The sequence below is a fragment of the Nannospalax galili genome, unplaced genomic scaffold (assembly GCF_000622305.1).
Source record: "Nannospalax galili isolate Female #2095 unplaced genomic scaffold, S.galili_v1.0 scaffold336, whole genome shotgun sequence".
NCBI classification, from domain to species: domain Eukaryota; kingdom Metazoa; phylum Chordata; class Mammalia; order Rodentia; family Spalacidae; genus Nannospalax; species Nannospalax galili.
In genome coordinates this window covers 3,669,200-3,684,667 of record NW_008343385.1, presented here as the reverse complement: position 1 = coordinate 3,684,667, position 15,468 = coordinate 3,669,200, and the positions used below count along the sequence as shown (strand labels likewise).

At 40.3% G+C, this 15,468-nt stretch overlaps 1 protein-coding gene across 3 annotated transcripts in view; it reads right to left on the bottom strand.

The window, feature by feature from the left end:
- Nucleotides 1-15,468, bottom strand: part of Armh4 (armadillo like helical domain containing 4) — a 141,880-nt gene that overhangs the window by 1,073 nt on the left and 125,339 nt on the right. For all 3 annotated transcript variants that reach the window (XM_008839516.3, XM_029566693.1, XM_029566694.1), the window contains one exon: nt 7,801-7,832. In XM_008839516.3, coding sequence (XP_008837738.1) covers nt 7,801-7,832 — 32 coding nt within the window. The remainder of the gene's footprint in view (nt 1-7,800; nt 7,833-15,468) is intronic.

Genomic DNA, 15,468 nt, shown 5'->3' with positions numbered 1-15,468 from the left:
CACACACACACACACACACACACACACACACACACACTCACACTCACATACACGCTCTCCCACTCTCTCTTCACAGCTGCATTACAGTAAGAAAGGAAAGATGAAAGTACATACAAGCAGACGGTGAGACAGGGAAACAGCCGGGATGAGGGCCAGCAAAAACAAAAAGGAAAGTTAACTGTTGGAACAGAAGCTGAAAGACAAGGCCAAGGAGAAAATCTGCACCTGAAATGAATTTCTGTAGGTGAAGCAATGTGCCCAGTGGAGAGGATCAAAACAGGGAGTGCCCCTAGTCCCCCCAACAAACAGCAGTGGCAGAAGACACTGCCAACAACAACACCACTTCTCAAGGAACCTGGGGTGTTTCCAGCATCCCCAAGGTCACAATGGACACCTCAATCATAAAACAGCAGCAAGATCTGGGCAAATTCCTGGGCTTGAGTGCACAGCTCAGGCCCACCCACACTTGGGCAAGGCCCTTGCCTTACAGTAAGACGCCTGTGGGCTGCAATAATATGCACTCACCTGGAGCTCTTTCATGGGAGAACACAGCTACCAGTTTACATCCCTACCAGACAAAACACATAACAGATGCAACTTTTAAAGGCTGGAATACATGTATAAGCATTACTATGGCATAGAGTATGAGTGTCTTCATTTATTTAACTATTTCTTCTTTTTTAAAGATTTACTTGTTAAGCCAGGCATGGTGGCATACGCCTTTAATCCAGCACTCAGGAGGCAGAGGCAGGCAGAGCTCTGTGACTTTGAAGCCAGTCTGGTCTACATAGTGAGTTCCAGGCTAGCGGGGACTATAGGGAGATCCTGTCTCAAAAAGACCAAAAGAAAAAAAAAAAGGATTTATTTATTTTATTTTGTACGTGCGCCTGAGTGTATGTATGTGCATCATGTGTGTGCAGCGCCCAAGGAGCCAGAAGAGGGCATCAGATTCCCTGGAACTATAGTTAAAGGCAGCTGTGAGCTACCTGATGTGGATGCTGGGGACTGAACCCAGATCCTCTGCAAGAGCAGTAAGTGCTCCTAACCACTGAGCTATCTCTCTAGCCCCTATTTCTTAAATGTCTAATCTGGCACAGACTATTTCTAGTACCTCTCAGAATAAGCAAAAGTGAGAGATACAGAATAAAAATTTCCCAAAAATGCTGCCATCTGTAGGTTGCGATGCTTTCTCTAACGTCTTGATGTGAAGAAAAAGAGGAGTCCTCAAAAGCCACAGCGTCCTAGCCTGTGCTCAGCCGGGCCCCTCACTGGTCCTGTCTCCCAGATTCTCACATTTGGGTAAAATATGGAATTTTTTCCATTAATTTAAGAACAGTAAGGTTTTTTTTTTTAAACCAGCATAGTATTTTTCCCTGAAAAAAAAAAAACCCAGTCATTTTTCAACAAATTCATATGCTTTGTAGAAGCCCAAGCTTTTTCTAAAATTCTTGCAGATCTGCTTGAGGCTTATGAAAACTCTGTAATTTTCCATGTAGGAAAATACTGAACAATAGAAAACTTTCAGTGCTCTTGCCAAAAATGTGGATTTAAAAAAAAAAATCATTCTCTTCAGTGCAGGGAGGGATTGAAATATGACAAGTGATCAACTTTCAGCCCCACTGATGGGCCTTCTCTATGCTTTATATTCAGAAGACAATATTCTGCTTTTTGGAAGATCAACTTGACAACCACTGCATGGGTTTCCTCCAGCTCCTCCAGCTACATAGTTTAATTCCACACCAATGATGTGGATATTCCAAAATATATTATTGTCATCATATTTGACAAAAATCAGATACACACACACACACACAAACACACACACACACACACACAGCATCTGCCTTGCCTTCAAATTACAAGTAAATTATAAGATGGCTGCAAAACCATCAATCTATCATCTTTAAACATAACTAAACGACTCCTTTTTCAAAACTACTAGGGAAAACAAGCTCTTAGAACTCTCTATGATTCTTTTTTCAGAAATAAAATAAAGTAGCTGGCATTTATTTTTTACGTTATCCTTTCTGTCTAGTACCTATTCTTTCTTCAAAATCATAAACTGTACATACGCTCCCAGAAATGGAATCCTAAAGAGGACACAATTTCACCCATGAGTTTTTCCAACCAAGAATGCACAATCTGAGTCTAATCATGACAAAACATCCAAAAAGCCTAAAGTGATGGATATTCTCTTTTTTATATAAAGAAATATATTCTTCAAAAATACCAGTATCATGAAAGACAAAAATCTATAAAAATGTTTCATATTAAAGGAAACAAGAGAAATGTGATCATGGACTGTGTTATGTAATCCTAGAGGGGAGCTTAGAGTAGAGGAGAAAAGATGCTTCCATAAAGGACATTTCAGGTCTGTTGAAAAACTGCATTATGGGTACCAAAAACCATAAATATACTATAACTATGTTGAATAAGCTCAAGCTAACAACTGCACTAAGATATGATGACAAAATGTTCCTATTCTTAGGAATACCCAATGAAGCATTAGAGGTAAATAGATCATAGTCAATGCAATTTATCCTCAATGGTCCAGAAAAATAAGGAAGCAAATGTGTCAGCAAATAGTAATTCAAAGAGGGTAAAATGCTACCAATAGGCACACCTGGGTTGAAGGCAGTAAGGATGTTCTTTGTGATAGACTTACTCTTAAATCTTGCCTATGAGCTTTAAATTATTTACCCCCAAAGTTTAAATATTTAAGATAGACTATAAAATCTTGACTAGATATACTTGCATTTGTATGTTTGGCTTTGAGGTTTTTCTTAAGAAAATACATTTGTTGTCAAGAAAGCTTTAAGAGGGCTGGAGAGATGGTTCAGTGGTTAAGAGCACTGACTTGGTTCCCAGCACCCATTTGGCAGCTAACAGCTATCTGAGACTCCAGGGGACTCAACACACTCTTCTGGCCTCCATGGGTACTGCACGACATGGTTGTACTTATATACAAGCAAGCAAAACACTCACACACATAAAAATAATCCCTTTATAAGAAAACTACACGATAGGAGCAGGGATATAGCTCAGTTGGTAGAGCACTTACCTAGTATGCAGAAGGTCCTGGGTTCAATCCCCAGCACTACATTAAACCAGGCACAGTGGTACACCATGTAATCTCAGGATTTGGAAAGGTAGAGGCAGGAAGATAAAAAATTCAAGGTCATTCTCAACTACATAGTGAGTCAGAAGTCAGCCTGAGCTTCATGAGACCTTGTCTCAAAAAACAACAAAAAAAAACCACATACTACACTATACTTCCTCAAACCTGGTGGACTGAGATTGGGCTGTATGATCTCTATGCAGCTGTGGTTCTCCAATTGGAGCACGCATCAGCCGGACTTGCTAAAATGGACTGCTGGGCCCTAGTCCCAAAGCTTCTGCCTTGGGGGTCTAGAGTGGGAACTTATAACCAACATTTCTGACAAGCTCCCAGGTACTTCTGAAGATGCAGGTCCAGACCACAGCTTAGGAACACTGCTATGAACTGCAATCCAGGTCACTCAGTTTGGGATGCTTTCTTAAAGTTAAAAGAAACAGAATGGTTTTGGTGACCTAATAATAGCACTAATCTTTATTATACAATCTAGTTACACATCTTCAATTTTGTGAAGCAATTTTGAGGGTGAAAAGACATCAATTGGTAACCAAGATAAGATTGCCCTAATAAGCATCACCAACCTGTGCATTTAATCAGGAAAGTTAAGGTCATTAGAACTTATTGTCTTTTTCCCTTTTTTCCATTTTCCTTTCTTTAGCTAGAAAACTTCCCACTTGGGGATGGGGCAGAATTAAGATCACTTCTCTTTCCTCAGTTCCTGTGAAACTAGATGATGTTTCATTAAGGAAATTATATATTCATGGCACATACAAATACAAGGACATGTGTTCTAAAGGGGGAACAGAACCTCTATTCTCTTCCTTTAAGAATGACAGAGTAGGGGCTGGTGAGATGACTCAGAGGTTAAGAGCACTGACTATTCTTACAGAGGACCTAAGGTTCAGTTCCAGCACCTACGTGGCAGCTCACAACCATCTGTAACTCCAGTTCCAAGGGATTCAGTGCCCTCCTCTGACATAGGGAGGCATTGCAGTACACAGGCGCATTTACACACATGCAGCCAAAATACTCATACACATAAAAAAATTTTTTTGAAGAATGACAGAGTACATTCTCTGTACTCTGTACTTCTAAATAGCCACTGTTTCCTCCTGATTTATGGCTAGAATATGGACAGAGATAAATCAGAAGTAGCATCCAGAATCATGAGGTAACCTCAGGAATGAAGCTCACAAACAGGACATCATGAAACTGAAGCAGCCTTAGCCCCTGTTGCTGTGTCTGTGCCCACTAATCCTCAACTATAGCTCTGAGGGTAAGGTAATCTAAATACTAACAGAAAAACTCAAAACAACAGAAGCAATATGCCAGAACTTCTGAAAACACCTCCCTTTCTAGAGCCCCTGTAACTAACAGAGACACAGCACTGGAATAACTAAGATTGGGAGGGTATTCTGGCTTAGCTGAAGAGCTCAGATAAATATGTGCTGGGTTCTCAGTCTGAGGATACTGTGACCTTCATCAGAAACAATAGCAATGCTCTCAGATTGCTTCTAAAGACAATAACCAGCAAGTCCAGAAAATACATTGCTCAATCTCCAACCTCAAAGCAGATTTTATGCCAAAATTCTTTGTCTATCTTTTAATTTTTCGTAACTCAGAAGGGTATTTTCTAAGGAAACAATGGCATTCAAATTCCTAGATTAGCACACCGACTGTCTAGCTTTCATTGGCTCATGTTTTCCCCAAACAATCATAAGAACATTTACCAATGTACATTTTTCCAGCTCTAAGTTTTTGAGCTTTCTTTCCTCTAAGTCTTTCTCTGCCTATCTGTCCTGCCTCTTTGACATAGTTATATCCATCACAACTTCCAAAGATGGTGTCTACTGACCTCAACAGCATAAATGCTTCAAGCCATCATCAATAATCTCATCCTGAAAAACTGTATATGTGCTAATTTTGGGGGGTTTTAAATTTATTTTATTATATTTTATTTTTACTACTGTTGTATGTATGCATATGTATTTGTGTGCACATGCATGCACCATGGCACATATATGGAGGTCAAAGGACAACTTTCTAGAGTTGGTTCTCTCCTTCTGTAGTAGATCCTGAGGACTGAAGTCAGGTAGTCAGACTTGTGTGGCAAAGGCTTTTACCCTCTGAGTCATTTTGCTGGCCCTCAACTTCATGAATTTTGTGTATCTTAAATAAGTCTAAGGAAAAAGCTTTTATTTTTGTCATTTAATATTTAATACCAGTACTGTCATTTGAGTACAGTACTGAATATTACTTGAGAGAAGCCAGGAAAGCAAGCAGTAAAGGGATGGAGAGATGGCCTAGAGCACTGGCTGCTCTTCCAGAGGATCTGAGATTGGTTCCCAGCATCTACATGTTGGCTCACAGCTGTCTATAACTCCAGCTCCAGGGGATCCCTGGCCTCCTCTGGCATTGCACTGATGGATGCACTTACATGCATGCAGGAAAAACACACATACATATAAAATAAATAACATATATTCATGTATGTATTTATACATGTCAGCGGTAAGTAAAATGTACAACTAAAGCACAGACTGCTTATTTTTTTCATTGCTCATTCCTTGGAGACATTAAGGGTAAATGTTGAAAAAAAGACTGTGTACAGCAAAATTGGCATTAGCTAGCAGACTGTATCAAGGCCAGTTACAGAAGAAGGGTGGTAAATGTGCCCTCAGGTGTCACTTCGTGGTTTTTTGGGTTTTTGTTTTTTTTTTTTTTTTTTTTTTTTTTTTTTTTTTTTTTTTTTTGTCTTAACTGAGACCAAAGTTCTTTTTTTTTTCCTTTTAGAAGCCTCTCATTCTTTTCGAAGATTAGAAAAATAAATATTACTCTGACAATATGGCAGGCTATAGAAATGATTTCTGGACTAGCAGAATAAGTGGTTAGAGTAAGTAATAACTGGAAAGCAGGTGTGGTGTCACATCCTTGCAATCCCAGCACCTGTGAGGCTGAGGTAATTGTTAACTGAGAACCAAAAAAGTGAGACCTACTGTGGTTATATAATTTTTAATCCCAATTCACGGGCTGGAGAGATGGCTCAGCAGTTAAGAGCACTGGCTGCTCTTGCAGAGGACCAGGGTTCAGTTCCCATCACCCATATGGCAGCTAACAACTGTCCGTAATTCCAGTTCAAGGAAATTCAATGCCCTCTTCTTACCTCCACAGGCATTACACTCTTACCACACATGCAAGCAATACACTCATACTCATTTTAAAAAAGGATAAATATTTTTAAAAGAAAATGTTAAAAAAGCATTTAATTTCAATTCAATGTTTTATTCTTTAATATTAAGTTGTACAAAATAAATACTAGCAACTCCAAACTCATTTCCAAATATGGAAATTCCAGATTTCCCAAGTTGGGAAAACTGACTCAAATAATTTTAAAAACTACATAGAATACCATAAACAGAAATGTATTGAGGCTGGAGAACTGGAGGCAACTCAACACCTGACTGTTAACAAGATTTCCACGTAGCTGAAACCCCAGTTCAATCTGAGCTGAGCTGTGAAAATGGAATCTGACATAGTCTACACCAGGGAATGCAGGACCCCATCAATATTTTTATGAGTAATTCCACTTTAAAATTACAAAATAACCAAAAGTGAAAACTTAGAGAGGACTGAAAATCAAAAGAAAATGAAAATATGAACCTAGAAAGGAATTAATATTGTCAATCACCACGTAGAGATAGTACAGAAGAGGAAAGTATTTTCCCATATTTGAGCATCCAGACAGGTTAGCTCACTAATGCTCAGTGAGAAGCAGAGTTACAAGTTACATAACTAGAGCAGGTTCCTGTCTCACAGATAGAAATGAATAACACTGGGGCTAGAGAGATGGCCCAGTGGTTAAGAGCCCTGACTGCCCTAGCAGAAGACCCAGGTTCAATTCCTAGCACACACATGGTGGCTCCGTACTATCCTTAACTCCAGTTCCAGAGGAATCCAACACCCTCTTCTGAACTCTGCAGCATTGCACAACACGGGTACACTCACATACATGCAGACGATATACTCACCATAAAATAAAAATAATAAATTTTTAAAAAAGAAATGAATTAACACTGCTGATAATCCCTAAAAGAAAGCTATACTTGGTGCATTGTTCAGCTGAGCATACCACCCAAGGTAAATTCTTGTACCTTCATAAGAATGAGGGCTGGAGAGAGAGTTCAGTGGTTAAGAGTGCTTGCTATGTACCTCGAGGACCTGGATTCAGATCCCAGCACCCACACAACAAGCCAGGAGTAGTCTTTCACATGCCTATAACCCCTGCACTGTGAGGGGTGGAGACAGGAGTATTGTTGGGGCTTGCTGGGTGCCAGTGTAGCTGGAGAACACGAGCTCCAGGTTTAGTGAGAGACCCTGTCTCAAAGGAGCAATGTGGGGAGTGGTAAAGAAGAACACCTGATGACCTTGCCTAGTCTCCACAAGCACAGAAGCATACACACCAGCAGAGAGAGAGAGAGAGAGAGAGAGCGAGAGAGAGAGAGAGAGAGAGAGAGAGAGAGAGAGAGAGAGAGAATAAGTATGAATAAGCTCCAGAATATAATGAAGAGAAGACCTTTCTTGCTGGGAGGCCCAGACAAACACACTGACGCTCCACTTGCAGGATCTTTTATTTTGCAGTGCTGTACTCCCTTCAAGTTAAGTCAAAAGAAAGAGACTTTCCTTACCTTGTCTTTTAGTTTCTCCATCCAGCTTCTCACTAAGAAAAATAAGAGAATAAGATGTAAACAGCCATCTTTTACTTATATTTCATAGCACTGCTACACTGAAAGGGTTTGTATGAAATATAACAAGTATCAACAGTATTAACGTAATGACAGTAATGGTCTAGTTTTTATTCCCACTTATTTAGAAATGCAACTGAGAACACAAACATCCCTCACGTCATTATTAGATTTGTTTGCTAAATGGTTTTCTATTATTATAAAATGTGTCAGAGAAGGCCTGGGGAAAGAGGCAGGAAATCATCTTCAAGGTTTTGTATTCATTTTCTTCTCTGACAGTTTTTCTTTCACCTCATGCCTCATTGTTCCTGGGTTTTAGGATCAATGAGAACTCTGCACTTGAATCAGTGTCAGATAGCTGAGAACAGGGGAGGAGAGGGCAATGGGCATGCCAGGGCACCCTGTCTCTGGCTCCAGTGAGAAGCAGTGCAGCCGTGTTTGAAGAAGAAAGAATGGGACCGGGGAAAGACCCTCGTGTCTTCATGAACTGGGCATTCTATGACAACATAGATAATACACCACCATTGATAATACAAGTAAGAGTTAGGGGGTTGGGGATTTAGCTCAGTGGTAGAGTGCTTGCCTAGCAAGCACAAGGCCCTGGGTTCAGTCCTCAGCTCCAAAAAAAAAGACAAAATAACAAGTAACAGTTAGGGAAGGGCTGGGGCAGCTAGGTGCTTTTATGCAGATCCCAATTACAAGCATTTAGAGTCCTACAAATAAGGAGAAGGAAGCACCAATCGAAATGAATGAGTTAGAATGGCAGGGGAGGGTGGCTTGAGGTCGGTGAAGGACATTTTACTTTTCACTGACTTTTATTGTTATAATTGTGCTCCAATAATGAATGTTATTTAAGCATTAAAAATGAGGAGGGAGATAAATGTGTTTTCATTTTATCTGTATTACTAAGCAAAAGAAGTCAGCTAGAAAAAAAAAAGAAAGAAAGAAAGAAAGAAAGAAAGAAAGAAAGAAAGAAAGAAAGAAAGAAAGAAAGAAAGAAAAAAGAGATTTCTTTGAACTAACTTTCCTCTCTGGGAGCTTCAACAGATAGAACAGATACAAGAGAGCTGCCATTTTTTCTTACAGAGCCAGAAAGCGAATATCTGAGGCTTTGTGTGGCCAACAATCTTTCGCAACTACTCACGTCTGCTGCCATAGTGCAAAAGTAGCCACAGACGGTGCATAAGCCGATGAGCTCAGTTGTTCTAGAAAACTTTATCTACAGACACTAAAATCTGAATGTCATGTAATGTTCATATGTCATAATATTTTCCTTTTTCCGATCATATTAAAATGTAAACAAAGGGCTGGAGAGATGGCTCAGTGGTTAAGAATACTGATTGTTATTGCAGAAGACCCGGGTTCATATCCCAGAACCCACACGGCACCTAACAACTGTCTATAACTCCAGTTCCAGGGGATCCAATAGCCTCCTCTGACCCCCACAGGCATTTCATGACATGGATGCACTTACCTACATGCAGGTAATACATGCATATACATAAAAAAAATGATAAATAAAATTTTTTTAATGTAAAAAAAAAATTCTTTGCTCACAAGGCCAGAATTAGCCATAAGACGTAATTTGAGACCCTGGAATAAGCATATTATACTCAAGAAGTCAACACCTCCACTTACAACCTGGATAATATAATAATGTATCTGCCTGCACTGGTGAAGGCCGGCATGGCATGACTACCTCTTACAAAGCCCCACCACATGCATTGTGTCATTTGACCGGCAAGATGACAACCATGAGAGTCAGGTAAGATTATGCCCACAAACCAGGTGTGCCTCATACCTGTAACCCTAGCATCCAGGAGGCTGAGGCAAGACGAGTGCTTCAAGTTTAGGGCCAGTCTGGGCTATGAGACCTTATCTCAAAAAGACAACATAAAGAGAGATTATGCTTGTGCTCGTAGAAAAGAAGGAGAAATTGAGGCTTGGGGAAGCTAAGAGACACCTACAGTCATCCCAAGACTAGTCACAGGACCCGGCCTGACTTCACAATCTAGGAGTGAGACACCCTGCTCCCCAGCTCTTTTGGTAGCACCTACTCTTCCGCTCACTCGGGATGCAAATGTGGAGATAGCTTTGACTGGTCCACCTTCTTCAGTTGGCTTAAACCTCTCCTGTAGAGCCTTATCAAGACCTCTCAGGATGGTTCGTCCCTCATAGCTAGGGATTAGAGCTGTTAGGAGTGGGCCCACAGAGAAGTGAAGTCAACCACTGATTCACTGAGTGACTTTGGGAGAAGTAATGAACCTGATGACCCTCAGCTCCCCATATATAAAACAGAGATGACATAGATGTTTTGCAAGATTGTTGTGAAGATGAGAAATAACATATGCAAAATTTTAGCATGGTACCTGATACTGACTCCACATAGAAAATAAAAACTCTAGGGCAGAAGGGGGGGAAGACATGTGACATATGTGTAGTGTGTTACCATGTCTTAAGCCCAAAGCAAAGTTCAGTACAAGTGAACTCATTCAAGTATCTGGTGTCTGATGGAGCACTATCCTCTCAATCAGGTCAGCAGACGCTATGGGAGCAAGTTCCAGTGAGAAAAGGGTTAGGCCATCAAGTCTATGATGAGAAGTGAATGGCAGGCAATAGTGTGGGGTATAAAATGACAGACAGAGCAGGAAAGCCAGGGGCTACAACCTTAAGCAAGATGCTTGGAAGCAGGGAATAGATTGGGTGTTGTATGGAGAATGGGGCAAGAGGGTGGAAACAGGCTGACAATGGCAGGAGAAGGGCAGCTTGGAGAAGAGGGAAGTGAGGCCAAAGATCCAGGCTGGATCTACGGCACCTTTAGGCTTTCACACTGTAGGTGACTCATTGCTAAGAGTACATGAGTTTGGTGTTATTTTCCCACCTAAAAAAGAACCTGAGACCCTGGGGGCTTGGCCGCACCTCAGGCTTCTCAGGTTCCATCAGGCTCTTTAGCATGGCACTGGACACTTGAGTGCTTAATAAATAGTCTCCTTTCAGAAACATTTATTGCTTCTAAATGAGCTCACGATTTTTTCATAAGGCTGATTGTTATTTATCATTCTGTAAATTGTTACCAGAAAAACACTTGACTTAAAATAAAAATGAACTTAATACAATGACCATTCTACTGCTTGAGTGAAAAAGCAAGATGGGGGGAAATGAGAAAGATTTTTCCTAAAATGAAATGATAATGGTTTATAAAGAAGAGATCTAGCAACTGCATTCCAGGGAGGGGATGAGCCAGGGTCTCACTCTGTACCCCAGGCTGGCCTGGTCCTCACTATGTAGCCCAGGCTGACCTCGAACTCATGATTTTCCTACCTTACCCTTCTGAGTACTAGGATTACAGATGTGTGACATCATGATCGACTCAACAACTGCCATTTTAAGAAATACGGAAACATCACACAGAGAAAAAGAATGTCAGTCGACACAACTTTTGAAACGGGTGGTGACAGATTTGCAGTTAATATCAACCCTTTTTATTTTTGTTTTATGGTTGATACAGATGCCTTTTAATTTATGCATGTATTTATTTATTTTTGTCTTTTTGAGACAGAGTCTCCCTGTAGTCCCATCTGGTCTAAACTCACTATGTAAACCAGGCTGGCCTCAGTCTCAGAGATTTCCCTGCCTCTGTCCCCTGAGTGCAAGGGTTAAAGGTGTGTGCCACCACATCCAGTTCCTATTTTTCTTTTTAAGCAATACTTTGTTAACAATTTGATAATTTCATACTGTATTTTGATCATACTCACCCCTTCTCCCATCTCCTCTCAATCCCCTACTTCTCTAGCCCCCTCAACTTCCTGTCCTCATTTTTTTCCAAAATCTTTTTTTAAAAGTTTAGATGTTTTGAGCTGGGCATGGTGGTACACGCCTTTAATCCCAGCACTTGGGAAGCAGAGGCAGGCAGATCTTTGTGAGCTTGAGGCCAGCCTGGTCTACATAATGAGTTCTAGGATAGCTGGGACTAGAGGGAGACCCTGTTTCAAAAAAGACAAAAAAAAAAAAAGTTTAGATGTTTTATTCAAGGATCCAGCTATGGGAGCTGGAAAGACGGCTCAGGAGTTAAAAGCATTGGCTGCTCTTGCAGAGGACCTTAGTTTGAATCCCAGCACCCACAAGGCGGCTAACAATTGTCTATAACTCCAGTTCCAGTGGATCCAACACCCTGTTCTGCCTTCTTTGTGTACTGCACAACAATGGTGCACTTGTATACATGCGGACAACACACCCATATGCATAAAATGTAAGTGAATTTAAAAAATTAAAATTAAAAACATTCAGCTATGGAAGAAATGTATCTTAGGCAATCAGATATGTACAAAATGTTTACTTAGTAACGTTATTCACTGCAAACTATCTATAATAGAAAGAGGAATGTAAATATCAGTATCCAACAATAGAAACTAGTTTAAAAACTCAGAGAGAAAAATTCTTTCTGCAGAGTGAAATAGTGTATCAAAATAAAATTATTTAAAGAAAAATAACTATCAATCAAAATTTGTAGATACCAGCATTACGTGGCCTGTGGGTGTAGCTCAGAGGTGGAGTCCCTGTTTCAAATGCATGAAGTTGTGATTCATTCCCCAGAACCAAAATAGAAACATTACGTGTGCAATTAGAACAACGCACATCAAATATCAACCAAATTAAATAATGGGTGGTAGAATTAAGGGCAATTTTCTTTTATTCCTTGTATTTTTAGGATTTGCCAAATACATAACTTAGTACTACTTTTTAATTAGCAGGTGGGGGGGCACGTTTTTTAAGACTCACAAAACTCTGTACACTTTTGCAAATTGAAGTTGGTGGTAAACTGCTGCTGCTGAGGAGCACAAGATGTAGAGGCCTTTCCACTTGGCTGGTTCCTTAGCTGCAGCTGAAGAGTCTAATCCCACTTGTGCCCATTTGTTTCTGGAAATTTTGTTTAATGGAAATTCAAAAGCAGAACAGTGTAATGAGGTCTCTGATCCCCTTCAGATAAGGACAGAGGTATCCAGACAAGAAGTCTACGACTGACGTGCTCCACAGTGAAAAAAGAGAGTCTTTTCTCTTAAGCTCAGGAACACAAGGTTCCACCCTTCTGGTTCTAGACAGTAGCTGAAGCCCTAGCCAGTGCCATTAGGCCAAAGAAAGAAAGAAAAGTCACCGGACTCAGAGGTAAGTGAATAGGAAGAAAGAGAAGTTAAAATCCATAACTTTATCTATAGACAACCCTAAAAATCACACACACAAATACAAACACACATACTCACCACATAAAATCTGGCAGGATTTATAAATGGATTTAGTAAAGTTACAGGATACAGAATCAACATGCGAAAGTCTGCAAGACTGCTACATATCAACAAACTATCTGAAAACAAACCAGGAAAGCAATCCCATTTGCAACAGCAATGAAATAAATAAATTAAATAATTAGGAATGAATTTAGCCAAGGAAGTAGATGACTTACAGGATGAAACTAATCAAAGACACAAATAAATGGAAAGATGTCCTCTGTTCATGGATTGGATGGATTTTAGTATTGTTGAAATGTCCATAAAGCCTAAACAATCAATTGATTCACTGAAATCTCTATCAAAACTCTAATACCACTTTTCACAGAAATTGAATACACATGCTAAAAGATTATATGAAACAAAAACTCTGACTAGCTAAAGCTAGGGGGAATTGGGGGAGTGGAATGGTTGGCCATCATTTCTCTGGTAAGGAGTAAATGTGCAAAATATATTAGACTCAAACAGCTCAAGAGCAAGAATAACCTACTTTAAAATAGCAAAAGACCTGAATGGACATTTCTCCAAAGATGTACAAATGGCCAACAGATATATGAAAAAATGTTCAGCATCATTATTCATTTTTCTGTTATTATAACAAAAATATCTGAGACTAGGTGATTTATAAAGAAAAGAGGTTTATTTTAGCTCACAGTGCTGGTCCATGATCAAGAGACTGTTGGCTCTGCCTTGTTTGATGATGGCCCACTTGCTGGACCCTGATGGTTCTACAATCTGTTTAGAGGTTCACTATAAGGAAGAATCTGTGGGTCAGAGCAACCACAACAGAGAATTAGAGTTTATAAGGAATTGACACAAGATTACAGACTCTAAGTTATCCAGTGACCTGCTATCCACCAGCTGACACCCAACAAAGCTGGTCATAGATCCAATCCAAAGGCCTGAGAACTAGGAGGCTCACTGGATTAGTTTCAGTCCAAAGGCCTGCAGGCTTGAGACCCAGAAAAAGCCAGTGTTTCCTATCTCAAGGTAGGAAAGTGGTTGTTCCAGCTCACAAGCTGTCAGAATTTTTGTCTTACACAGTCCTTCCTTCCTTTCTTTCTCTCTCTCTCTCTCTCTCTCTCTCTCTCTCTCTCTCTCTCTCTCTCTTTCTCCCTCCCTCCCTCCCTTCTTCCTTCTCTTCCCCCATTATCATTTTCTCCTGTCCCTGAATCTCTTCCATCTCTTTATAAGGATCTCGTGAAAGTTTTCCTGTCTTAACTCAATCACATTGAAGTCTCCTTCACGATAGACAGTGACAGAGTCCAGTTCCAGGCACTAGGAAATGGGTGTCTTTAAAGCAGCCACTGTTTGGCCTCATCCAGGGAAATCCTCAGCTTTAGTCTCCTGTGTTCTACACAGACTCTCAGAGAACCCTCAGTAACAAGCAGCCCAGAGATCACTCACTGGTTACCACCTTCTTCACTGGCTTCCCAGCTGCCCCACTTGCTTCCTCGCCTCACCACACTTCCCATCTCGGGGACCACTTTTCGGGAGAACCCAAATTAGGAATGAAGTCTAATTCTTCCTCCACTGAGGCAGGGTGACCCTTTGCCATGCCAATTTTATTTATTTATTAAAACAAAACTATTAACATGAGCAGAAGCAAGGAGGTAAGGAAGGCAGGCTCACTGGCCAAGGTCAAGTCGGCGTCATCTTCAATCTAAATTAATTCTATCTGAAATTTTCAGGCTGTCTGGATTTGTAAAATATACCCTTCCCATACAGCATTGTGTAAAATATATTCATAGCTGGGTCTGTTTAGTTCACATTCAATTCTGAAAGGATCATAAATACAGTCTCTTTAATCAAATATTTATCACTTCTTTCAATAATATGACGACTTGAGTTTTCACCTAAATCCGAGGGAAGAGGACTAGAAGCTCCAACAAAATAAAAAACGAAGTAAACGAGCATACATAATCTTTTGTTTAATTAAAGCACGTGCAACTGAATTTCAATTAGAATATTTCTACTGTGTCAAAAAATAAGTGGCCACCGGCTCTTTTCCCCCCTCGCTGCTTAGTTGTAAGTGCCCTGTCTAACCTAACAAATAAACAATGCTTTCTTCTCCAACTTACATAGCACACCTAAGAATAATAAATGTATAGCCAGGCATGGTGGCGCACACCTTTAATCCCAGCACTCGGGAGGCAGAGACAGGCAGATCTCTGTGAGTTCAAGGCCAGCCTGGTCTGCATAACGAGTTACAGGACAGATGGGGCTACAGGGAGACCCATCTCAAATTAGATAGATGATAGATAGATAGATGATAGATAGATAGATGATAGATAGATAGATAGATGATAGATAGATAGATAGATAGATA